Genomic DNA, 26,887 nt, shown 5'->3' with positions numbered 1-26,887 from the left:
AGAAAATTCATCTGCTAGTCTGAAGAACCAATTTCAATAAGGAACACTATAAATAAACAAACTAATGAAAAATCAATTTCTCTAAATCACAACAAACAGTGTTCTTTCTGTAGAAACACAAGTTTAAATTAAGTTCTATAACAATTGGGCAATTTCAATAATAACTGGCATTACTTCAAAATGATGAAATTATATTTGTGTGATAAGGCAGTTGAAATTAGACAGGTTAAATCTTGCCAGCCACAAAAACACAAGAGAGGATGATCAAGACCTACTTCTCATAATTTTGAAAAGGTCAAAACAGCATTAAATATTCATAATTTAAAAAATAGGCATTACCTGGTGAATATATCATTAGTAATCACACACATACTATATCTGTCTCGAAGTAACTTGCACAATCCCAAGACTAAAGCTGTTTTTCCAGAACCAACAGGACCTCCAATTCCTACTGTAAATGCTCTCTAGAGAATAATAATAATAATAAATAAATAAAAACACATATATGACTATTATAAATATTCTTTATCATTACAGAGCTGAGATTCTCAAAGTATGGTCCAGTGACCTGTATTCTGTGAGTTTTATTCAAGTGGTCCATGAACAAGTGGAATTACAAAAAAAATAATATATAAAATAATTTCAGGGGAAAATATTCCCCTGAAATTATTTTTAACAGAAAAGATAATATATCTATAAGGAAGGCATAAAGTAGACAACATCATGAGATAGGACATTATTTAGCAGGAACTACCAAATTGCTGTGAGAAAGGTATCTCATGGTAGGGAAGATCTGAGATTTAAAGAGACTTGACAAATGATATCAGAAAATGCCTAAACAAAGCTATTTTAATTTGTCGCTAGTTGCAGAAAAATATGAAATTCCTCTGTATGCACAAAAATTTTTAAAACCAGTAAAAAATAATTCAAAATTGTTCAATTTTTTGATACCACCTATATTTTCAATATTTTCTGAACACAACTACGAAAAATCCATGTTCTACATTAAAAACATATATTTTAAATTAATTTTTGAAAATTAAAAGGCTTTAGACCTGTTGGTGAGTGAATTAAAATTTAAAAACCACACGTTTCAATGAGTGCTTTGAATATATGCTAGCCTGTCAGTAACAGGAGCACTTGTTGCATGAAATATGAAGTGCACATGTCAACAGTTTAATTCTAGAGACACATCAATATCACAAAGCCAGAGAGCATTACTGATTGGAAATAAACATGTGAGAGCAAACACAGCATGCTATCAATAAATGTATATATGTTAATCAACATGTGCATATGATTAAGTTTAACTTAATCATGAATTGTTTCTAATTGTGTAATGATTAACACATATTTCTGGAATTTTCAGCAGAAAATTCAAAGAAAACATTTCCAAAAAAAGCTATTAGAAGTTTGAGCTGTGTGGACAGAGTAGACGAAGCTTGAATTATTAATAAATATTGTTGGGGTTGAATTGACCCTGCATCACTAAGTTAGGGTTAAAGTAAAAAACTGGATATCATAGTCAAGCCCCTTGTGAGTTTGGCTTTTATTTGCACTTTCCTTTAACCGCCGCCTCCGTAGCCAGGTGGGAAGGAGCAGCAGTGTGGGGCACACGCTTCTGGATTAGACCGGGGTTCGAGCCCGTCACCACCAAATATAGAGGATGCGGAAAGGTCAGGGAATGACTACCTCATATCCCGGAGCAATATGGCCTTAGTTGCTAATGCTCCTAAAAACCAAATAACAACAACAACAACAACAGCACTTTCCTTTTCTTGCTTCAAGACGAGAAATCTTGTTCAGAATGAACAAGATTACTTTTAGTGCACAAAGTATGCTACTTTTCTATATAGAAAAACTAGCATACTATGTACCAACTGGGACCAACTGATGATGTTACCAACAGCAAATTCAAAATGGGAAGCATTCAAGGAACTAATCTTGGAAGCTACCAGGCTTTACATACCAACCAAGAAATATTGTTCAAGGTTCAGGCCTAAATGGTTGTCAGATGAACTAATGAGACATATGGCAGAGAAGAAAAATGCATGGGATACATACAAATTAATGGGTGACATGGAAGCCTATGATAGATATAAGTTGGTCTGTAACCAAGTCACAAAGGAAATTAGGCAGGCAAAGGCAGATTATGAGAAATCCTTGGCAAAGGATGCAAAGAAAAACAGAAAAGAGTTCTTTACCTATTTAAACTCAAGAAGGAAAGGGATGAATCAGATTGGTCCACTGGATGATGATGGTTCAACAGTTGAGGATCCAGCTCAGGTGGCTAACAATCTAAACGAGTATTTTGCATCTACATTCACACATGAGGAGTTATTCAGGAAGAGGAATGTCGTAAGTGAAGTAAACATTGGCAGTGAGCTAGATGATTTTCTAATAACTGAGAGGAAAGTGGAGGAGAAATTGTTGAGGATAAACATAAAAAAGGCACCCGGGGTGGATGGTATCTATCCAGTTATATTAAAGGAGGCAGCAAAGGAAGTAAGCAAACCCCTAGCCATAATTATGAGAGCTTCTTTGGACTCAGGGGAGGTACCCATGGACTGGAGATGTGCAAATGTAACCCCAATTCACAAAGGAGGATCAAAGGCTGACACAAGTAATTATAGACCTGTTAGTTTAACTTCGGTTCCAGGAAAATTAATGGAGGCACTGGTTAAAGAAGCACTGCAGGATCATCTGGACAAGAATTCAGTTATAGCTCAGACACAGCATGGTTTTGTTAAGGGCAGGTCTTGTCTGACCAATTTGATTGGATACTATGATGTAGTCACAAAAGAACTGGATGCAGGGAATAACTTTGATATTATATATTTGGATCTTAGAAAGGCTTTTGATACTGTTGCGCATGGAAGACTGCTGCACAAATTGGAGAAGTGTGGCATTGGAGGCAAATTGCTGCTATGGATAAAGGGATGGTTGAGTGGCAGAAGACAGAGAGTGGTAATCAATGGACACTGCTCAATGTGGACTAATGTTATTAGTGGAGTTCCTCAGGGTTCAGTGTTAGGTCCATTGTTGTTTTCTGTATTTATAAATGATATTGATGATGGTGTATCAGGCTTAATGTCCAAGTTTGCAGACGATACCAAGGTTGGCAGGGTTGTTAAGGACACTACTGATACTATGCTGCTGCAACAGGATCTGGAAAGGTTGAGCAGATGGGCTGAGAGGTGGCAAATGAAGTTTAACATTGACAAATGTAAAGTACTACATATGGGAAACAGTAACCCCAGATCAACATATCAACTCTGTGGTACTACGCTGACAGTGGTAGAGAATGAAAAGGACCTGGGGGTAATTGTGCAGGCAGATCTGAAGTTCTCTGAGCAGTGCAGACGAGCTGCAAGAGTAGCTCATGGTGTCTTGTCAATGATATACAGGAATTTTTCTAGCAGGGACAGGGATGTGATTATTCCCTTGTATAAGGCATTGGTCAGGCCACACCTTGAGTACTGTATACAGGTCTGGAGGCCTCAATTCAAGAAGGATGTAGAGCTGCTGGAACGAGTACAGAGAAGGGCAACAAGATTAGTGAATGGAACAAAGGGTTGCTCTTACGAAGAAAGGCTTAAATTTTGCAAATTACAGAGCCTGGAGACTAGGCATCGGCGAGGTGATCTGATAGAGGTGTATAAGGCTTTGAATGGCTTGAGCATGCTCAATGCCGATGGGATTCTTCCTCTTGCTCAGAATAATCACCTGAGAGGGCATAAATTCAAATTGAGGAAGGACGGATGTCGGATAGATGTGCGGAAATTTGCCTTTAGCCAGCGGGCAGTTGGTTTGTGGAATAGACTCCCATCGCTTGTTGTTGAAGTTGATAGCCTAAACAAATTTAAGGCTCAGCTGGACAGGTATTTCGAACGAACGGAGGGGTGAAATGGGAGTAGTGGTTGTTTTTTTTTTTTTTTTTGGCTGATGCTGAATAAGCTTGCTTTCTTGCATCATATGCCTCTACTAATGCTAATGCTAATGCTACACTATATTACTAAAAGTATCTGAACACCTGAATGTTTCAGAGCCTTTTAGTGATATAATAATTAACAATATCTGCCCACACACTATATCCAATTGGTAGACTGAACCAATTTTTGATAATAAAACAAAGTTTGGTCCATTCCTCCTTTGACACAGCAGGCAATTTAGCTACTGATTTAAGATGTGGTGGCCTGGCTCAAAGTTGACATTCCAATTCATCCCAAAGATGTTTAGTGAGGTTAAGGGCCTCTGCACACAAGTGACTTTTTGGGGTCAGACTTGACTGCACAAAAAGTGGCTGCAGTTGCTGGCTTGTGGGCAAGGTGCAGTCCAGTAGCATAGCTACCCTTTTTTGGGCCCGGAGGCAAAGAACATGTTCGGGCCCTTTCTTAAGTAATGAAAATTGAAAAAGGAGGAGACAGCCAAAGATGCCAGGCCCATAAAGGGCCAGGGACTGGAAGCAACTGCCTTGCCTGCCTACATGGTAGCTAGGCCACTGGTGCAGTTGCCACTCTATTACATAAGGAGTCACTGAACCTGTGCACATGAGCATTTTCCCAACCACTATCCAACTTCTGCTGCTGAGCAGTGGCCGATCCCTGCCACCAACCACAGCATTTTCTCATAAGCACACACAACCACTCTTGTGCCACTTGCAGTTTTTTTCTGTCTCGTAATTTGCAAAGTTGTTTTCACATGGAGTCATTCAACACTAATATTTTCATTAATGAAATACAAGTTCAACCTACTATTTAGAACTATACATATGAAGGATATAATAATAAAATAGAGATGACAAAAGCCTGGGAGAAAGTATGTGAAGTTTTTTGCAGCAATTTTAAGGAACTGAATAATGAGAAGAATGAAAAAAGTATAATTAATTATACTTTTTATTAACAGAATGACAACAAAATTTTTATAATAAAAACAAAATAAAAAAAATAATAATAATACAAAAGAAAAGTTTCTAGGAGTTCAAAAATAATAGATTTTTATTGGAAATTTTAATAAATTTCAAAAATTATTTAACTAACTACAATTTGTTTACTTATAATCATAATTTTTAAAAATTTAACTCTAAACTTTTGTTACTTCAGGGAAGTGTGGCCCCGAATTTCTTATATTTTAGTTTATTGCTGTGGAATTTCTCCTTCTTTGCTAAAGAGTATTCTACAATAAGTTAACACGATCCTCTTCACGGACTGTGTTCGCATTTCTTCTGCCATGCATTAGACTTTGATTATATCATATAAACCTTCCATAGATAGAGTGTTTTCAAAATTGTAACCATCCCTCTGATGTATAAAATTATGGAGAATGCAGCAACCTTTTACAATATTAACAGCAAAATCAATGGTTACAATTAGTGGTCTATGAAAAGCTCCACTTATTTGCCAATATTCCAAATGAACATTCAACATATTGCCTTTGCCCTTGTCAAAGATAATTAAATATCTTTTTCTCGTCATTTAGATTTTTGGCAGAAAAACCTAAGTGACAAGTAGTGGGAAAGGCAGAAAGCTTTCTCTCCAACCAGTACAAAGGTAATCAAATCCATTATCAGATATTGGTCTTGAATTGGAATATCTAGAGTTATAATTTGAATCCCATACTGCTAGGCATCTTTGTAGCCAGGTGGGCAGGAGCAGCAGTGCATAGCACACGCTTCTTGATTAGACCGCGGTTTGAGCCCGTGACCACCAAATATGGAGAATGCAGAAAGGTCAGCGAATGACCACCGCATATCCCCGGAGTAATATGGCCTTAGTTGCTAATGCTCCTAAAAACCAAATAACAAACAAACAGACCATACTGCTAATAGCATTATTGAAAAACAATGATTCACTGTCAGTAGTTTAATTATTCTAATGTGATTTTCATGAATTGCTCAGATGCAATTTGGGTTGTTTGTTTGTTTATTTGGTTTTTAGGAGCATTAGCAACTAAGGCCATATTGCTCCGAATATGCGGTGGTCATTCCCTGACATACCGCATCTTCCGTATTTGGTGGTGACGGGCTTGAACCCCGGTCTAATCAAGAAGCGTGTACTACGCACTGCTGCTCCTTCCCACCTGGCTACGGAGGCATGCAATTTGGGAAATCTGCTCTTTATGAAACCCATCAGTGATTTCCAGCCAGGGCTGCTGCAAATGGGCAGGCGAGGTAAGTGTCGCTTAAGGGCGGCAAAATATTTTTTGACATATACAAGTCGGACCACTGTTTAATGAACTTCTTCATAGAGAAATTTTCTGTTTAGCGATATTTTTCAAATTCCTCTTGGTAATTACATTTAAAATAGTTTCCATAGAATGAAAAAAATTTCAATATAATGAACAGATTACGAGACACTTAGTATTTATAGACATAGTAAATTTTATCATAAACATAACTAAAAAACTTACATTTTTACTCAATTAATTTTTATTCTGTTTCGGACAGGAGGGCAGCAGACCCCAATGCAGCACTGGCATAGTTATGCCACTGACCAGTATTCAACACGGCAGGCAAATACAGGCGGGCCTCGATTAACACGATTAATTCGTCCCACGAGCACATCGCGCAAAGTGGAAACGCGTTAATCAAATATAATAACCAATAGGAAAAATTATAATTGGTCCTTGACCTTCTGGAATGTCCATAAAGAATTTTAAAAATACCTTTTAAATAACTTTTTAACTGTATGTAATGTAAAAGATAATGAAAATAATTATGGAATTAAATATTTATTGCATAAAACAGCGGTTCTTAAACTGTGCGCTGCGGAATATTTTAAATTTTCGAGGGAAACACAGCGATACTCGACATCTGTCGGACACTGCGCGAACTACTAGCTCGAGGTAGTTGTTGTTGTTGTTGTTATTTTGGTTTTTAGGAGCATTAGCAACTAAGGCCATATTACTCCGGGGATATGCGGTGGTCATTCCCTGACCTTCCCGCATCCTCCGTATTTGGTGGTGACGGGCTCGAACCCTGGTCTAATCAAGAAGCGTGTGCTACGCACTGCTGCTCCTTCCCACCTGGCTACGGAGGCGCCCGAGGTAGTTCACAGTTTCAGCATTTCTTATTAAGTTGTTTGGACCTAACTACTAAATGAAACTGTTAGATATTTCTTTTGGTCTGGGTGTGCTTTGAAAAAATTACTGAGACATTAAAGGCGCCGTGAACCGAGAAACTTTGGGAACCTCTGACATAAAATACACAATGAAGAAATTACTGTTGCGGAAATATTTGAACAGTGTTGACTTTCTCTTTTCATCAATCAATTTCCGATAGCCTCTTTTCATCAATCAATTTCTGACAACAATCTTCTCTGGGCCCTGGCGAAATAAATATCGCAGAGAACATCAAACCTTTTGTTTGAGGTTCTATGCGATACGAAAGATTTCGTCTAATTCTTTTACCGTTATCTCCTTCACGGTAACATTTTCATCTGGCTCATTTAAAAATTTGAATTTTTAAATACAAGTCTGCATTGACTTTATTAGCAGGAGACAAACACGTCTTCTTCCGATGGTTGATGGAACACACCAAGGCGGGCAGCAGGCAAACGTTTGTCTACTGACCATACGACTCGCGGTAAGCTTAACGAGGCAATTCAAATCTTTTTCAACTATCGCATAAAAAAAAAAAGATCACGTTAACTGGAAATTTGCATCGTGTAAAGTGAAAAGTGGTATCATTTTTCAAATAGTGTTAACTGAATATCGAACTCGCGTTATGCGAGGCCTAGCTGTAATTCATTTGAAATAAATACAGTACATGAAACTGCAGACTTATGTTAATTTGCTTATTATCTGGATCTCTGTTTCATATTTATATTTCACAGGGTTATACTGAAGAACATGGGTACAACCCTGTACTTCAGAGAGGAAGAAGGCAGTGATAGGATGTGAAGGCACCTCCCACTCACTGCTTTTCCCCTTTCCTCGCCCTGCATGTGAATGTTACTGGGGGATGGCATGTGACATCACTGAAATGAAGAAAAAGAAACTGCAAAACGGCAATTTTTTTGAAATAACAAAAATGAACAATGAGAATTGCTCATGCACGTCAACAGAAATGCTTTTTATTTATTTATTTTATTTTATTTTTTGTTCTGGGGACTGCTCGGTCTCCACACCCCTACTTTTGTGGCTGTACGTTACTAGACAATTTCACGAGCATGAACAATGAGAATGGCAGATGCACGTCAACAGAAATGCTATTTTTTTTTTATATTTTTGTTCTGGAGGCTGCTGCCCCCCACACCCCTGCTAATATAAAAAGAACCTGATACTAACAACTCATACAATTCCTGCCAAAAACATCAAATCATCAAGAAACAACTTGAAAACAAACACACACAAAAAAAAAATCATCCCATCAGTCCTCGCATTCTGGCTAGTACACTTCGTCGAACATCCACACTGAAAACACTTGTATTCTGAAGCTATCAAATTCACACTCATACACCATTCAATTACAGTCCATGAATTACACCACCCATTTGCATTCAAATAAATTCAATTACCATTTCAAGTATTATGAGCCAATGACCATTCAATTATATCCATCCTTTTGCAAATGGAATAACATACAATAACTGAGGGCAGCACAGCGACACGACAACTAAATAACAGCATGATAATTTTGCATTTCCCGCTAAAATCAGAAGCAAATTTGCATCCAATCAAACAATCAGAAACGCAAAATGAGGTAAATTATGCATTCCCAATAATCACACAATTCAACCGGGCAATCACTCCGTCCGATCTTTGGCCACACACACACACACACACACACACAATGGAGATATCCATGTTCTGGAGTTGAGCCAGAATAATGTATATGATACCATTTTTAGAAAGGCAATGTATAGCATTCAGGGGATCTTCAAAAGATTTATATGAAAATGACAATGTTAACTTTTTAAATCTTACTGAAACAAATGCTAAATTTGATTCAGTTATAGCAGAACATATTCGCCATATTCAGAAATCTGAATTGAAAAATATCGTGCATTATTTGGGTTATCAAATACAAAATGAAATTATTAAAATAATTTCACAAAATATTACAGAAAAAATACTACAAGTGACTAGAGAAGCTAAATATTTTGCTATAATCACTGAAGCTGAAAATAAAGATATGGATATAAGGAATCATGCTAAATCAATAGCCTTAAAAAATCTTATAAGTTTCTTTGTTCAATTATAATTTGGCATGATATTTTAAATAAAATTAATCCGGCAAGTAAAATGCTAACAAAACAAAACAAAAAAAAAAAAGGATTCTCATATACACGAAGCTCTTAAGTATCTACAAAATATCATGGAATATTTTAAAGAAAATAGAATAGAGGAAGCAGTCCAAAAAATTCTCGAATCAGATAATAAAAAATAATGGGATATCATTCGAAAGATAAGGACAATGATGACCAAGAGCTTCCAACCCCACCTGAAGTCAGCAGTGGAGAGACTAACAATAGCTCGGAAAGAGGGAGGAAGGGGCCTGATAGAGCAACAGATAACAGTGATTACTAACCTGAAGGATTACTTTGAGAACAACAGAGCACCACTCCACCAGGCCATAAGGAAGATGGATAAGTGGTATATGCCACTCAACCTAAGCGAGGAGCTCCCTCCCACCCAGACAGCACAAGAAACGAAGCCAGAAAGATGAGCAAAGAAGACACTCCACAACAGACCCTACAATGACCTTCATCAAAATCACATTGATAACACTGCTTCCAATGCATGGCTTACGAGCGAGACTGAAGGATTCATGCTGGCCATCCAAGACCACGTAATCAACACCAGAAACTATAGAAAATACATCGCTAAAGAGCCCGGAATGTCAGATGACACATGTCAACGATGCCACCTGGCCTCGGAAAAGATCCAACACATCACCGCAGGGTGCAAGGTGATCACCCAGACTGAGCACACTCATAGACACAACCAGGTAGTCAGGATAATACATCAGAAGCTAGCGAGGAAATACCAGTTGACCAAAGAAAGTGTACCATAATACAAGTATGAACCCCAGGTAACCCACAAGCTGTACTGGGATCACGCCATAATAACAGATAAGACCATCCCGCACAACAGACTGGACATAACCCTTGTGGACAAGATGGAAAAGGCTATCTACCTGATTGACATAGTGGTGCCCAACACTAGCAATGTCCAGAAAACCCATGAGTAAACAATTAGGAAGTACACAAAGTGTACTTCCTAATTGACATGAGACATGAGGTCAAAGAGATGTGGCATATGTAAGAAGTAACGACCACCCCGATCATCGTGTGAACCACTGGTATGGTGTCAATGACCCTACATAGCAGCAATAGGTCTCCCAGAAAACACCTACAAGGAACTCTAGAAAGTCGCAATCCTGAACACCTGTAGAATAGTCAGAGAGTTCCTTGAACAACAGTAACACCAGACATTACACCACCCTGTGTACTTGGTAGCAGTACCCATCATCGAGTGGAATCTCCCAATCACGGAGAAATAATATAAGAGCAACAATAATAATAATAATAATAATATGCAACAGTATCAAAAGCATTTTTAAGATCCAAATATATGATAGCAAAATTATTCTTTGCACCCAGATCCTTTGTGGCCACATCATAGTATCCAATCAAATTGGTCGGACAAGACTTCCCATTAATAAACCAGTGCTGTGCCCGAGCTCTAATTGAAGTCTTGTCTAGATGATTCTGCAGTGCTTCTTTAACCAGTGCCTCCATTAATTTCCCTGTTACAGAAGTTAAACTAACAGGTCTGTAATTACTCGTGTCGCCCTTTGATCCTCATTTGTGAATTGGGGTCACATTTGCACATCTCCAGTCCATCGGTACTTCCCCTGAGTCCAAGGAAGCTCTCACAATTATGGCTAAGGGTTTGCTTCTTCCTTTGCTGATTCCTTCAATATAACTTGATAGATTCCGTTCACTCCAGGTGCTTTCTTATGTTTAACTTCAACAATTTCTTTCCCACTTCTCAGTTATTACAAAATCGTTTTGCTCCCTGCCAGAGTTTGATAAACTTCTGGCATTCCCCTCCCCGAATAACTTCTCATGTGTGAATGTAGATGCAAAATACTCATTCAGTTTACCAGCTATATCAGCAGGATCATCAACAATCGAACCATCCATATCAAGTGGACCAATCTGATTCATCCCCTTCTTCAGCAAAGAGTTCTTTATGTAAAAAACCCTTTGCTGTTTTTCTTTGCATCCTTTGCCATAATCTGTCTTTGCCTGCCTAACCTCCTTTGTGAATTGGTTACAGACCAGCTTATATCTATCATAGGCTTCCATCTCACCTGTTAATTTATATGTATCCCATGCATTTTTCTTCTCTGCCACATGTCTAATTAGTTCATCTGACATCAATTTATGCCTAAACCTTGAACAATATTTCTTAGTTGGTACGAAAAGCCTAATAGCTTCCAAGATTAATTCTCTGAATGCTTCCCATTTTGAATTTGCTGTTGGTAACATCATCAGTTGGTCCCACTGTATAGAATTTAAATACTGTCTTAGACCACCGTAGTCACCTTTACAAAAGCAAAAACCCTTCCCTTTACCTTTGATGGTAGTTACCTCTTTGAGTAAATCCCACTTCAGCACACTGTGATCACTGCCACCTAGTGGTTCCTTTATCTCCAGATTCTTAATGCATGAAGAATCACTACTGATAATCAGATCAAGAGTATTACTCCCTCTAGTTGCTTCCCAAACATGCTGCTGTAGAAAACAATCGCCAATAAATCCACAAAAACCTTGCTAGTGTGCGAGTGACCAACCCACAAATTCCAGTCAATATCTGAGAAATTAAAATCCCCCATAATAAGACACTCTGACTTACTGGCCCACTCTATTTCTCTGCACAGTTGTTTAATATACTTATAAGAGTCATTAGGCCTATAACACACTCCTACTCTCAATTTTGCTTTCCCAGTGCTTATGTCACACCAAACTGACTCGACACTGCACTGTCCAGCCGTGTCGAATGGCTGTACTTTCTTGGATTTTATGTGTTTCTTAACTAATAGCATAACCCCTCCTCCCTTCCTATTCTTCCTGTACACACTGCACTCCCCAAATTCCATTTCTGCATTCCTTATATCTGTGTGACACTATGTCTCTGATATCCTAACAATATCTGCCTTTGATGTTTTGACCAACACCTCAAATTTCATAAAATTTATTTACCAAACTCCTAGCATTGGTGTACACGCAAGTATACATGCACCTGTTTCTATTCTTAGCTACCCTAACACAGCCCATGTATTTACTTGTTCTGCAATGATTTCCAGCAGTCTCTGAAATCCCCTACACTTTGTTTTCCAGGCTGCTGCCCATTCCAATAGAAGCAGTGCAAGAATCACTTTCACCTCTGTTAGCGGCTACTGGTAATCTATTAGTCCGTGTATCCTCCCCCCCAAGCTAGCAGTTTTCCGATCCACCTAACACTGGCTCAACAGCATCAGCAAATATTCTTGCACCCTTTCTATTTAAGTGTATCCCATCCCTGTAGAAGCACTCTCTCCTGTTAACAAGCACAGACCAGGCTGAGAAAAAAATTCTACCCCTTGTGCCTTGCACAATCTCTCCAGGGCCAAATTGATCAACAAGGCTCCCATCCTATACTCCCACCTATCGTGTCTGAACAGAATTGCAGGCACTTTCATTTAAATAAATATAGTGGATAAACTAATATGTAGGGTGATTCAGATCCTCTCCTGTTGAATTTTGGGAGCAAGTTGAGAAACTAATAATAAAGAAAAAGATTCATAAAAATGGGACGGAAAATTCCACTTTGCTTAGTAGCTTCCTGAAATTCTCAAGTCTAACAATATCAAATACTTATTGTTTTCTTACTTATTTACATAGCACAAGCACAGATCATAATATCTGTTGATTAAAGATGTAGTGCCAGCATGAGAGAGCACTGAGGATATGGGAGGCAGCCATGTGAAAATAATACTCAACAGTGAACTGCTCATATGGAAGGAAATCAGTGACATGGCTTACTGTCAATATAAATACATTAGGTTTTTTTTTTATTATGAGAACACAAAGCAATTGGACACAGGACTGAGATGTTGTCTTGGCCAAATTACTTCAACATACTCACATGATGTTGAAAGGATATGACACAGCAATAGAACCTCCCCGGATATCACTTATTTGTCAATTCAAGATTGAAGATGGACATTTCAAGCAATTATGAATTTTGCATACAAAAAATGAAATAAATAAATAAATAAATAAAAAAAAACTGCTCGAGTGCTACTTATTTGAATAACAAATTTTCAGACAGCTTTAATATTGAAAGAAGACATTTTCAGCTCATCTTGCTAGACTTTGGCAAAAAGAGAGTTCCAGATCACCATGCATACTTAAATCATTAAATATTGGTGTAGATACACCACAGATAGCTCTTAAACGAAAACTACGATAGTAGTATAAATGCATTGTTTCAACTGTATCTCATATTGTGATCATCCTTCACAATGAGTTACCATGTATTGCACTACCTCGAATAAGTAACACACTTCACTAACAGAGAAGACTTGTTACTTATTCTTAGTGGGCACCACCACCCAATAAGTAACAATAGTTGTGTTACTTATTTGAGGTAGTGCAATACATGGTAACTCATTGTGAAGGATGATCACAATATGATCATCCTTCACAATGAGGGATGATCACAATATGAGATACATCTTTTCGACTGTATCTCATATTGTGATCAGCCTTCAACTGTATCTCATATTGTGAAGGATGATCACAAAGAAGGATGATCTTCTTCAACTGTATCTCATATTGTGAAGGATGATCACAATATGAGATACAGTTGAAAAGATGCCTTTATACTACTATCATAGTTTTCGTTTATAGAGCTATCTATCTACACCAATATTTAATAGATAATTTTAAGCTCTTATAATATTATGCCTTGTTGCATTTAGATTTATTATAGTTAAATCATTAAATGAAAATTTAATATAACCTTCAAATAAATGAAATTTTTTTGTGAAGTGAAACAGAAGCCAACAGGAAACTGTTTTCATATTTGATTCACAATGTAAAAAGTAATAATCATAATACAATTACCTGATTAAAATCGGTACGTGTCTTAGGCAATGCCCGTCCTAAAAAACTTCCTGGGGTTGTCAAATGCTCATGGGTATGACCATGTTCCCCATCATGGCTATGACCATGTTGAGCGTCTCGTGCTACAGGATTTATTATCCCCACTGAAAATAACAATAAGATAATGCAATCATCTTAACAGAATTATATCAGTTAATTAGCCACTGAGATATTATGTCACCGTTACCGGAAATGATGTAATATTTGAATAATCATATTCTTCTCTTTTAGTTTAACACCACATTCACCTTTACATATATAAAAATGAAATACCACTATAAGTGATGTGTCGCAGCACACATCTGAGTTAAAAAGGCACCCAAGCACTGTGCCATAACACATATGACTAGTCATTCTTAAGTGGTCAACCAACAAGTACTGTAAACATAAAGGCACATGAAATTAACTACTCGGTAATGGCATACTGAATGAATGCTTTGCAGTAATGCATGGCATATGTTTATAGACTTGGCACACAGTTTTATTTGTTCTTTGCTTCTGTTATGTTAGTTTATGTACATGAATAAACTTTTTATAAAACTAAGGCTTATTCTGATTTTGAGCTTAACATAAAAGTGTGTGCTTTTAGCAATGAATTCCAACCTCTTAATTTTCAACCATTATTTATGAATTTTTGGAATTGGGGATGTTGGAATATTGATTTTTTTAAACATTCTGAAAATTACAGCACCTTTAATGGGTTCTCTCAAATTTAGGTGGCAGCAGGCATATTAATCTCATAATTTAAACTAGTGGCATGCAAACTGGGAATCACATGGCTCTTTTGTGGTTTAAATCATAGTTTCAAGGGATTTAAAAATAATTATGTACTATCACAGTTGTAAATAAAATTTCAGTAAAAGGAGGAAAATCATACCACATAAAAACTTTCTTTGTGAACAGAAAGTATAAAGTTAATGTTTTGTTTGTATTAACTTGCATTTGGTTGTAACAACAGTGATTTTTCATTCCTCACAAACTAACTCAGTTAATGGAATAAAAAATTACTCCAGTTATAGCTTTAAAAATTGGCAAAGAATAATTGGCTTTTTGGTGCCACTTTTATTCCCAATTGTTTCTGAACACAAAAGGAAAAAAATACTCTTTATATTAAAAACATATATAAACATAATAAATTTTCAATTTTTTTTTTGAAAACAACACACCTCTTCAGCACTTTAGACATGTATTTTATCCTCTTTGACTAACAAGTGAACTGTTAATCGAAAAACATAATGCATGTCAAAAACTGGATACCAGACTCTTCCACAACACAAAACCAGAAAGCATTACAATCTGATGGATTGCCATGAAGTGCAAAGAGCACATGCTTCAATAACTGAACATAAGAAATGTGTATTGATTTTAAATTTGTGTTTTTGGCTTAAGCGAGAAACATTACTTGAGAATAGGCTAAATTTCGTTCTGCATTTTTACTTTTTCTGCAATAACTAAAAAATATTTCAGGAATTTTCAACGGCAAAACAAAGAAAACTTTTACTGAAAGGTTTTGAGAGTGTCAGCTGTGTAGAACAAGTAAATGAAGGACATGACATCACTGAAGGTCATGTAGTATCTTGATTGCCCGACACACTTGGCTCAGGTTAAATAAAGTCCTATATTACCTATATAATATTATATTAGTAATAATATTTTTGGCTGTGGTACTGTAGTAATGCATGTAATAGTATACCCCTTAAGGTATACAACTTTGTCTTATACCAGCGTCATTACTACCACCCCTCTTTCCACTCCTCTACTTTCATGTTGCTTCACTGTGTCACACATGGCCCTGCTCGTTACTTCAAGAGTTAGTACGATGGAACGTTTTACGTATGCTGGCTGATATGCAGCTTGTTTATGGTAGAACTGATTGCAATGAGAGATCTGCTAGACGATGCTATTAAGCGAAATATCTGTTGCGACAGCATCCTCATCACAACACATTTTTGTCTGTAGACCAATGACAAGAGGCTGGATCATTCCGCGTTTCTATGTTCGATACTGGTCATCTGCGGCACATTCGAACACCTCATTTGGATTTGGAAGAAATGATTCTGCATATATTTGCCGACATCCCCTCTACAAGTACTCGCTGTGTTGGATGTGCCTTAAACATAAGTCAATCAACTGTTTGGAGGGTTGTACATGAGCAACAGTTGCACCCTTACCATCCTCAGAAGGTGCAAACACTCCTACCAGAAGATTTTCAGCACAGAATGGAGTTTGCAAATTGGTTTCTTCAGCACTGTGCAGTAGACTCCAGTTTCCAGCTTATGTATTACACACAGACGAAACAGTCTTCCCCAAGAGAGGGAATGTTCAATAGCCGAAACAGCTACATATGGGATGAGGAAAACTCACATGCAGTCCTGTGTCAGTCCTACCAACATACATTTGCTGTTAACATCTGGGCAAGTATCGTACATGACTATGTGATAGGACTTTACATGCTTCCCTGCAGATTGAATGGTATTTTGTACATAGTTTTTCTGGAAGAAGTCCTTCCCGAGCTGCTAGAGTATGTGCTGTGCGTCTGGCGATCTGAGGGCATATGTGGTTTGAGCATGATGGAGCACCACCACCCTTTGCCGTCGATGTTAGAAATCACCTCAAAGAAAGGTTTGGACACCAATGGATCGGTTGTGGTGGTCCTGTCGCATGGTCAGCAAGGTCCCCTGACCTAATACCGCTGGACTTTTTTTTATGGGAGCATATCAAAAATTTGGTGTACGAGACTCCTGTTCAAACTGAAATGGACCTTGTTGCTAGTATTATTGCAGCCTGCGAGGAGGTGTGCACAACCCCTGGGATGCTACAGCGAGTATGTCAGTTGATGGTGCGGCACCGTACATTTCGTCGCGATCTTCATGGTCGACATTTTAAACAACTACCATAAAGCATGTTTATTGTAATAATTAAATGCACCATAATGCAATTATCATGTCTTATTGACTTGTATATGGCCCAGCACATTTTGTTTGATTACATAGTAAGGAGGCTTCACCGCCCAGACCCTTAAAGGCTCAGCTGGACAGGTATTTTGAACAAACAGAGGGTTGAAGTGGAAGTGGTTTTTTTTTTTTTGGCTGATGCTGCATAAGCTTGCTTTCTTGCATCAAATGCCTCTACTAATGCTAAAGTTTGTCGGTAAAGTTCGGAATCATCCTGTCTACAGATGAAAATATACACATTGTGAACTTCAGCCTCTGATTACCAAAAAAATTTTTTAAAAATTAAATATATACACAATCTATTATTAACTGCTCTGCTGATATACCAGCTGAAATAAAAACAATCACAATATAAACTCCTCAGGGAACTTAACTGAACAGAGTGTAAACCAAAATTATGGTTTTGATTCTTTTCTGATTTTTTTATTTTCATGAAGCACTTTTACAAAGCAATTGAATTTTATGTTGTCAATTTTAAATGTCACAAAAAAAAATTGCATGTATTCCACAAAATCTTTGTTATGGGATATAGAAATTAAGTGTTCATAATGAAATTTATTTCTTTATTAAAAAGGAATCCATAACGAATTAATTTACTTTTTGTCTTCTATGATAGTTAGGTGCATTTGCATATTTATATGTGTAAGCACCTACTGTCAAATAAATAGAAATCTGGCAATTATTATTTCTTTTTTCCCCCCTGCACAGTTTATATGAAAAAAAAAAAAAGAAATTTGTATGTTAAATTCAGATTGTTAGCTCCACAGAGTTCGTGCATATTGTTATGCAAGATTCATTAACATGGTGTCACTTGTAAACACACACACACACACATACATTATTTATAAGGTTTTCTGTGTATATATGGTTTTGTTATTGAGCAGATCTACTGGCCTATCATGCATCATGCTGCAAAGAAACTTAGTAGTGTTACATGTATATATTCATTTTGGGTGCATGTTGCGTGATTTGGTCACAGGGAAAACCCTTTCCCATTTCACCCATCCGTTTTCTCCAAATGTTTATCTAGTTCTGCCTTGAACTTATTTAAGTTGCTGACCTCCACCACTACAGCAGATGGAAGTTTGTTCCTGCTATCAACAACGCACTGCCTAAAGGAAAATTTCCGCACATCTATTCTACAACTGTCTTTCCTCAATTTGAATTTATGCCCCCTCAGGTAAGAAATCTGAGCAAGAGGAAGAATCCCATTAGCACTGAGCTTGCTCAATCCATTGAAGGCTTATATACTTCAATTAGATCATACTCCAGGTGCTTAGTCTCCAGAAGCTGCAATTTGCAGAACTTAAGCCTTTCTTGGTAACACCAACCCTTTATTCCACTCACCAGTCTCGTTTCCCTTCTCTATACTTATTCCAGCAGCTCTACATCTTTCCTAAATTGAGACTTACAGACCTGTATACAGTACCAAGGTGTGGCCTAACCATTGCCTTATACAAGGGGACAATCACCCACTTATCCGTGCTAGCAAAATTCCTGTATATCATTGACAAGACAACATGAGCTACTCTCTTGCAGCCTTTTTGCACTGCTCAGAAAACTTCATATCTGATTGCACAATTACCCCAGGTCCTTTTCATTCTCCACTACCCTGAGTGTAGTACCACCCAATTGGTATGTAACTCTGGGGTTACTGCTACCCATATGCAGTACTTTACATTTGTCAATGTTAAACTTCTGTTGCCACCAGTCAGCCCATCTGCTCAACTTTTCCAGATCCTGTTGCAGTAGCGTACTATTATTACTGATTACTGTCATTAACAATCCTGTCAACCTTCGTATCATCAGCAAACTTAGACATTAACCTGATATACCTTCATCAATATCATTGATAAATATTGAAAACAACAATGGGCCCAACACAACACTGGAGGGACAGAGCCAGAACTAGGCAATCCTATGTCTGGAGCAAAAGTGTTATAAGTACGCCCCCATTATATGCATTAGCGTAACTAGGGTCATCAACGCTAGTGGGCAACATGTCTTCCTGGCACCCCTGATTGTGATAGATAATTCTTTCAGTTTGCACCCCTGAAGCTTGGTGCCCAGGGGAAATTTGTCCCTATTCATCCCCCTTGCAATCTTTATGAATTTATAAAAATTACTATTGCAACGACCTGTGATTTATATATATTTATTAATAAAATAATTTAAATAATACAATGAATATATCAAAACAAAAATACCAAAGAAAAAGAAACTTACAAATACATTCATTTATATCTACAGAGGATTTAATTCTATATAAATTACAAAGGAAGTACATATAACTACAAAGAAATTAGAAAACCAGATAGTTTATGTTTATATATCTAGTATAAAATCATAGAAACAAAATATTGTGAAACATAGTACTTTTAACAATATAACATAAACTAAAAATATGCAATGAAGGTGTATTATTTTAATTGAATTTTTCATGCTTTGAAGGACCTTTCAAAAGACCCTACTGTTACAGGCAGGGTAAGAAAAATTCAAAGCGCAATTTCTATATTTGTTTCTATTACTATATCGATTGGGAACGAGAGTTTTTTTTTTATGAGAACCCCAAACACGAAAGGTATCAAAACCTATAGTACTTAGTACCGTGCATGGGTTGAAGGAGAAGTACGGGGAGAGGGGGATGCTAGAAACTTTGCTCTAAAGACTAAACATGGGTTTCACCACTTCAAGCCTCCAATAAGCAAAGTGGTGGTATTTCACCAGTTGATGAAAGTTGGTCAGGCAAAGTTTTTACTGCTCCTGGAAATACAGAAGTTTTTTCTGTTTTATTAGCTTAAATTGGCATATTAACTTATTTTCTAGAGTAGCTTTATATTCCTAGTCACGATACTTAGTTTAAAGTTTAACTTAGACAGAGATTTTGTAGGTTATTACTTAGTATCGGTAAGGGTATCCAATCCACGTGTTTTGCAGGTCTGCTGAACGGGAAGTTTTTTAGCCATATTTAGCAGCTTTATTGACCAATTGTTATATTAAATTATTTTCTATAAGTAGTTTATAGACCTAGTCAAGATCCTTGGTTTATTCTAATTCAGACAGCGAGATTTTAGAAGGTAATTAATACTTAAATGTCAGTAGATTTACTGTTCATAACTTGCCGCCATTGTTATACAATACAACGTTATATCCCGAACTAGATAGCATTAGCTTTTTTTTTTTTTTTTTTATGAAAACCCCAAACATGAAAGGTATCAAAACCTATAGTACTTAGTACCATGCATGAGTTGAAGGAGAAGTATGGGGGGAGGGAGATGCCGGAAACTTAGTATAGTATAGTATATAATATTGTTAATTAATCAGTAAAATCTATTAATCTTATTAAACTTCATTGTCAATTAAATTGTACTTTTTAACTAAATATATATAACAACTTAGATTTTACAAACGTAACATAATTAATTAATACATAACTTGATACGGAAGTTATATAAACGGAACTCATAGATAATACTCAATACTGAAAAATATATAGATATATAGTGTTATAACTGTTTTGGGATACAAGTTTAGGGTTATAATTTTGCACTGAAATTGAATTTTATTGAAATTAAATCGAAATCATGACTCAGAATAGAGCAGCAAAACAAAAGGCTCAAGCTAATGGGAGTGCTGTGGCTCAGGGGAGAACTGAGGGGGCAGTTGCCCTCTGAATCACAGCCTTTTAAAATGCACTGCTTGCTTGATGTATGTGGAGCAATAGGATATGGGACATGATATTACCATGGGGGATGTCTTTGTTTGTACGCGCGATGTAAGGAGAGTAAGGAAATCAGGCGACAACTCAGCATTGTTATGGGCCTATACGAGAGCTTGAAAAGTATAGGGTGGATGCCCTCGAAGGATCTAAATTGAGGGGCCCATCAAGCTCTCAGCTGCCCACATCAATGCCAGAGCTTGCACTTGATCATCGCACAACACAGCGGCAAACCACAATGCAGAATGTGCTGGTCCCACAGGAACTAGTAGTTGTTGGTGACTCTATTGTCAGGGAAACGGGGAACATGGTATGTAAAAAGGATAGGTGGAACAGGAGCAGGGTATGTCTGCCTGGTGCAAAGGTTGATGATGTTGTAGAGTGGATATCATCTTTTAAGGGCACAAAAGGTGATATTATTGTACTGTTGGCACTAATGATATTAAGAGTAGGAGACCAGTGGAATTACTTAACAAGTACAGGTCACTGTTGAAAACAAGCTGTGAATTAGGGTGGAATTTGAAAGTGTCTGCAATCCTGACCAGACATGATAGGAGGGAGTATATGATAAGAGCCTTGTCGATCAATTTGGCCCTAGAAAGATTGTGCAAGGCTCAAGGGGTAGAATATTTTTCAGCATGGTCTGTACTTGTTAACAGGAGAGACTGTTTCTACAGGGATGGGATACACTTAAACAAAAGGGTGCAAGAATATTTGCTGATGCTATCGAGGCAGTGTTAGGTGGGTCAGAAAACTGCTAGCTTGGAGGGATACGAGGACTAATAGATTAACAGTAGCCACTGGCAGAGGTGAAAGTGATTCTTGCACTGCTTCTATTGGAATGAGCAGCAGCCTGGAAAACAAGATGCAGGGTATTTCAGAGACTGCTGGGAGTCATTGCAGTACAAGTAAACACATGGGCTGTGTTAGAGTAGCTAAAAATAGGAACATGTGCATGTATACTTGCGAGTACACCAATGCTAGGAGTTTGGTAAATAAATTTGATGAATTTGAGGTAATGCTCAAAACATCAAAAGCAGATATTGTTGGAATATCAGAGACGTGGTGTCACACACTACGAGGCGGTGTTAGGTATCATTCAGATACCCAACACTGCCTCGTAGTGTTTCAGTCTGAATGAACAGTATCATTCAAACTGAAACTGGGAATCATTCCCCCACCCAGCTAGACATTATAAAAGAAAACACTGAATGTGACAATGCCAATATTAAACCTCTGTTCACCATACAAGACTTAGAAATAGCACTATCTAAAACCAAAAACAATAAATGCCCAGGTTTTGACGTCTTAGAGGTTGAGGTTATCAATTAGCACTATATAATAACTGTATGACAGAAGGTATATTCCCAAAAACATGGAAACAAGCTGTGTTAAGATTAATTCTTAAAAACCCTGAAAAACTCCCTACTGATCCCAAATCATATAGACCTATAGCCCTACTCCCTGTATTAGGGAAAATATATGAAAGGCTAATATATAGCAGATTAGCTCAATATTACACAGAAGCAGGTTCACATTCCAACAATCAGTACGGTTTTAAGCAGGGCAATTCCACGGAGGATGCCATGCACCACCTACTGACAACAGTTAAAAACACAGAGGAGAAATATATGCTGGCAATCTCCATTGACTTTGCTGGGGCATTTGACTCACTCTGGTGGCCTAGTGTCCTTAGGAGACTTCACCAGGCAAATGCCCCACAAAACCTCTATAAGGTAATAAACAGCTACCTTACAGACAGAAGTGTCTCAATACGCACAAGGTTCCAGGAATTGACACGCCCTGTGAATAAAGGCTGCCCACAGGGTTCAATCCTTGGCCCTTTCTTTTGGAACATTGTTCTGGACGAATTTCTGGCCTTGGATCTGGAAAGCCTGGCCTTTGCAGATGACATGATTTCACTTGTAAAAGGTAACTCACGAGTGGTTGTAGAGCAAAGAGCAAACGCCGCCCTCTTGCAGCTGCAGAAGTGGGCACAAATGCACATGCTCAAAATATCACCTGAAAAAAACCAAACAAATATTTCTGTATTTGTTTGGTTTTTTCAGGCGATTTGGACATAAGCAGACAAATCAAAATTAACACAACCACTATAAAAATGGTAACAGAACTAAAATATCTTGGAGTGGTCTTTGATTCAAAACTAACTTTTTATCCCCATTTGATCTACTTGGTGAAGAAAGTGAGAAATTATGCAGGTATGATTGCCAGGATCAGTCGAACAGACTGGGGGCTCAAAAGAAAGACCCTGGTGGTCATATACTGTGCAATGTTCCTACCTGTTATCACCGATGGAGCCGGTGCGTGGTTCATCCGCTCGGCCATAGTAAGAAATAGGAATGAATTAGAATCAATACAAAGGACAATACTACTAACTATTACCAGAGCATGTCGCACAGTAAGCACACCTGCACTACAGTTGCTGGCCGGAACTCTCCCACTTTACCTGGAAGTAGCCAAAAGAGGCTTATATTATAGATTTAAAAAGGGCATACCCACAGAATTTTTGGGGATAGCCCTTGACACAACCAACAGCTTCAATAATGAAAGAAAAAGAATAGCCACAAAGCTCCATGAGTTATGGCAAACAAAGTGGGAGCAGGAAACAAGAGGTCTGGTTACCAAACGGTTTCTGCCGCGGGTGTCAATGGTTAGCCCAGAGCCACCTAAGTGGTAGGCCCCTGGACTTTTTACAACATTTATATTGACAGGTCACGGCTCCCTAAAGGTGAAACTAACCTCCTTAGGCCTGACCGATGACCCAAACTGCACCTGTGGTGAAAGTGAAAACTGGGCACACATTCTATATGAATGTATAATATATGACATCCCCAGAACAGAACTAATAGCACAGATTGGTCCCTTTCCCAGGGGAGAAGAACATCTGTTCATCATAGAAGAGCAAAATTATAAAGCTTTTACATCTTTCACACAGAAAGTACCTATTCGAAATGCGCAGAGCAATCCAAAGAATGGCAATTCAGCCCCAGCAATTAGACAATAATCAATAGTAAAATTGTCCAAGTTTCCCACCACGCCCAGACGATGATTTAAAAACTGTTAGGACAACAGTATTCTGCACTCTGACAGAAACCTGATATAACAAAACTCCCCAGGACTACCTTGTCATGTATAGGAACCTAGGGCCCCACACCAAATAAGTAACCATGCAGGGGAGGGAGATGTACAGGCAGACAGGGAAGCAGATTAACTGAAAAATATCAGTAAGCTAGTAGCAAGGGGATCCAACGTAGAATGAAAGAAGAATGAATGAATGAAAATGAAAGATAAAATGAATAGGCTGGGCACTGAGTGAACTAGAAATTATGGTAAAAGGGAATAAATGGCAGTTTTGGTGAAAGAAAGAGTGACCTAGCATGAGGGAAAGAGAGAGTGAATGGGAATGAATGGAAGAGCAAATGTAATTGGCCGAAAGAATACAAAGTTAAAAATAACTTACATTACTTGACATATACTGTACTAACAAACATTTACTAAGTACATAAACACTATCTCTGCATCCTCCCCTGGCCTGCAAAAAAAAAAAAAAAAAAAAATATATATATACACCTAATTCTGTTTTTGCACGAACTTTTTTTACACGAATTTGATTTAACACGAATTCAAAATAAATATTTCAATCTCTTTTTACGCGAGTCATTTTGATTTAACACGATTTCTATGAATTTTTTTTGCCTAAATTCTAAGATTTTTTTTTATTTGTGGCATATTAGTATCATTTCTATATTATACGCACCAATCGATTAGTGTGATTATCAGCTATTTATTAGTGTGATAGATTAGCTAGTGTGTGCGTTTTGAAATGCGTGCTTTTGTTTACCAATGTGTACGTCTAGGTATCTATGAATCATCAACGTTTTTATTGAATTTGGTGCACATCTACGGTATTCGTGCATTGTATCTTCGAAAGACATTTAGTAGTAAGCTCTATTTCAAAGTGAAAGAATCTTTAGTGAAATTTGTGCACATATAAATTTATTAATTTTGCCTATAGTCAATAAATTGTAAGTTTACAAATTTTTCATACTTTTTTATTAACTATAACTGAGATATTTTTCGGTAGCCCTTATATAATGTCGAATAATTCGCCTATTACCAAAATGAAAAGGAAAGCGAGTTCTTTGGAACTTAAAATTCAAATTTTAGATCGTCTTGCAACTGGACAAGGGGCTACGTCTGTAGGAAAGCATTTTGGTGTACATGAAGTTACCGTAAGAACTATTAAGAAAAATGACGCTGCAATTAGGAAGTCGGTATGTTCTGGAACAAAAGTAAGTGTTAATTCATCATCATATACAAGAGATATTGTCAAGGGAAAAATGGAAAAGGCTCTGGTAATATGGATAGAAGATCAGTCACAAAAAAGAGTACCAGTAGATGGAAATGCCATCAAGCAAACAGCACTAAGAATTTACAGACAGATTAAAGAAAAGAAGCCAACCACTTCATCTCAAACAAAAAACAGAAAGTTAAACAGAAAGTATGAATTTTCTGCGAGTACAGGTTGGATGATAGGGTTTCTTAAAAGGAATGCTCTTCCTAATATAAAAATTAAAGGTGAAACTGCATCTGCAGATGAACCGGCCACTAAAGTATTCCCACAGGAACTTGCAAAAATTATTGAAGACGGAGGATACACTCCTGATCAAGTGTGGAATGCAGATGAAACTGGTTTCTTCTGGAAACGAATGCCGAACAGAACGTATGTAGCCAAATCGCAGAAAACTGCTGGTGGTTTTAAGGTAGCTAAGGATCGTGTGACCTTGTTATTTTCCTCCAACGCTTCAGGAGATCGTATGTTGAAACCACTGCTGGTAAATCGAGCCCTAAACCCACGTTCAATGAAAGGTGTAGATATCAATAAACTGCCTGTTCACTGGATGTCAAACAAGCAGGCCTGGGTGACAACTGCTATCTTTACAGAATGGTTCAACAAATGTTTCGCCCCAGAAGTCAGATGTTATATGAATTTGAAAGGTCTCGAATTTAAAGTTCTTCTGATTTCTTGACAATGCACCCGGCCATCCTGTCTTGGAACACCCAAACATACAAATTTTATTTCTGCCACCTAATACTACATCTTTGATACAACCGCTAGACTAAGGTATAATTGCGACAATTAAAACATACTACGTAAAACGAACATTCTAACACGTTTTGGACAAACTGAATGATGAAACACTAACAGTCATTAATGTGTGGAAGAAATTCTCAATTATGGATTGTATTAATTAAGTTGGATTAGCGTTAACTGAATTAAAACCAGCAACTTTAAATGCGTGTTGGAAAGCGGTTTGGCCACAATGTGTAAAAAGCAAAGATCCCATCATCCCTAATACGACCGAATTTCCCTATATCATTACAATGGCACACAAAATTGGTGGAGAAGGATTCGATGATCTATCGTTTGAAGATATTGATGAATTGTTAACCGACAAAGCCCTAAGCGAAGATGAAATATTAGAGGTTGTCCTTGGGACTCCTTATCCCACAGAACGTAGTGATAATGAAGAAAATGATTCTGTTCTAAATGCAGATTTAATAAAAGAAGGTCTGGAACTGGCCAGAAAATTAGGTAATCATTTTGTCAAACATGACCCTAATGAAGAATGCACTGGGAAGTTTCAACGTGAACTGAAGTTGTTGACAGCCTCTTACAGAGAATTATATAACGGCCTAACCAAAACACGAACACAATGATTAATAACTGAATTCGTTCGTAAAAACCGGTGAAACATCAGCACCAGAGGAGACTCGTGCTGATTTTTCTCAAGAGATCACAGATAGAATTTCATAATAGAGGAAGAAGACCATGTCCACAACATTTCTAGTGATATTCCAGTCGTACGCAAACGTATGCGCCGTTTATTATCAGAAAGTGAAAATGAATAAAATCTTGTTATGTGTAAAACAGATTTTTTTTGTTCATGAAGAATTTTTTTCATTTCATATGCATACAAATTTACTTTAATACATTTTCATTACATATTATTACATGTGTATTTTGTTGAAAT

The 26,887-nt window shown here is 37.4% G+C and overlaps 1 protein-coding gene across 2 annotated transcripts in view; it reads right to left on the bottom strand.

Moving 5' to 3' along the window:
• The window catches only part of LOC150079286 (uncharacterized), a 122,587-nt gene that overhangs the window by 72,994 nt on the left and 22,706 nt on the right, over window positions 1–26,887 (bottom strand). For both annotated transcript variants that reach the window (XR_016547565.1, XM_090383567.1), the window contains exons 2-3: window positions 14,121–14,263; window positions 340–464 (exon numbers count right to left, since the gene is read on the bottom strand). Coding sequence is in view for 1 of the 2 variants with exons in the window: in XM_090383567.1 (XP_090239693.1) it covers window positions 340–464; window positions 14,121–14,263 (268 nt within the window). In the remaining variant the exon portion in view is untranslated. The remainder of the gene's footprint in view (window positions 1–339; window positions 465–14,120; window positions 14,264–26,887) is intronic.

This window comes from Mastigoproctus giganteus, chromosome 10, assembly GCF_048544385.1.
Source record: "Mastigoproctus giganteus isolate SK-2022 chromosome 10, ASM4854438v1, whole genome shotgun sequence".
NCBI classification, from domain to species: domain Eukaryota; kingdom Metazoa; phylum Arthropoda; class Arachnida; order Uropygi; family Thelyphonidae; genus Mastigoproctus; species Mastigoproctus giganteus.
Note: the sequence above shows the minus strand (reverse complement) of the source record. Positions and strands in the feature narration are given on the sequence as shown.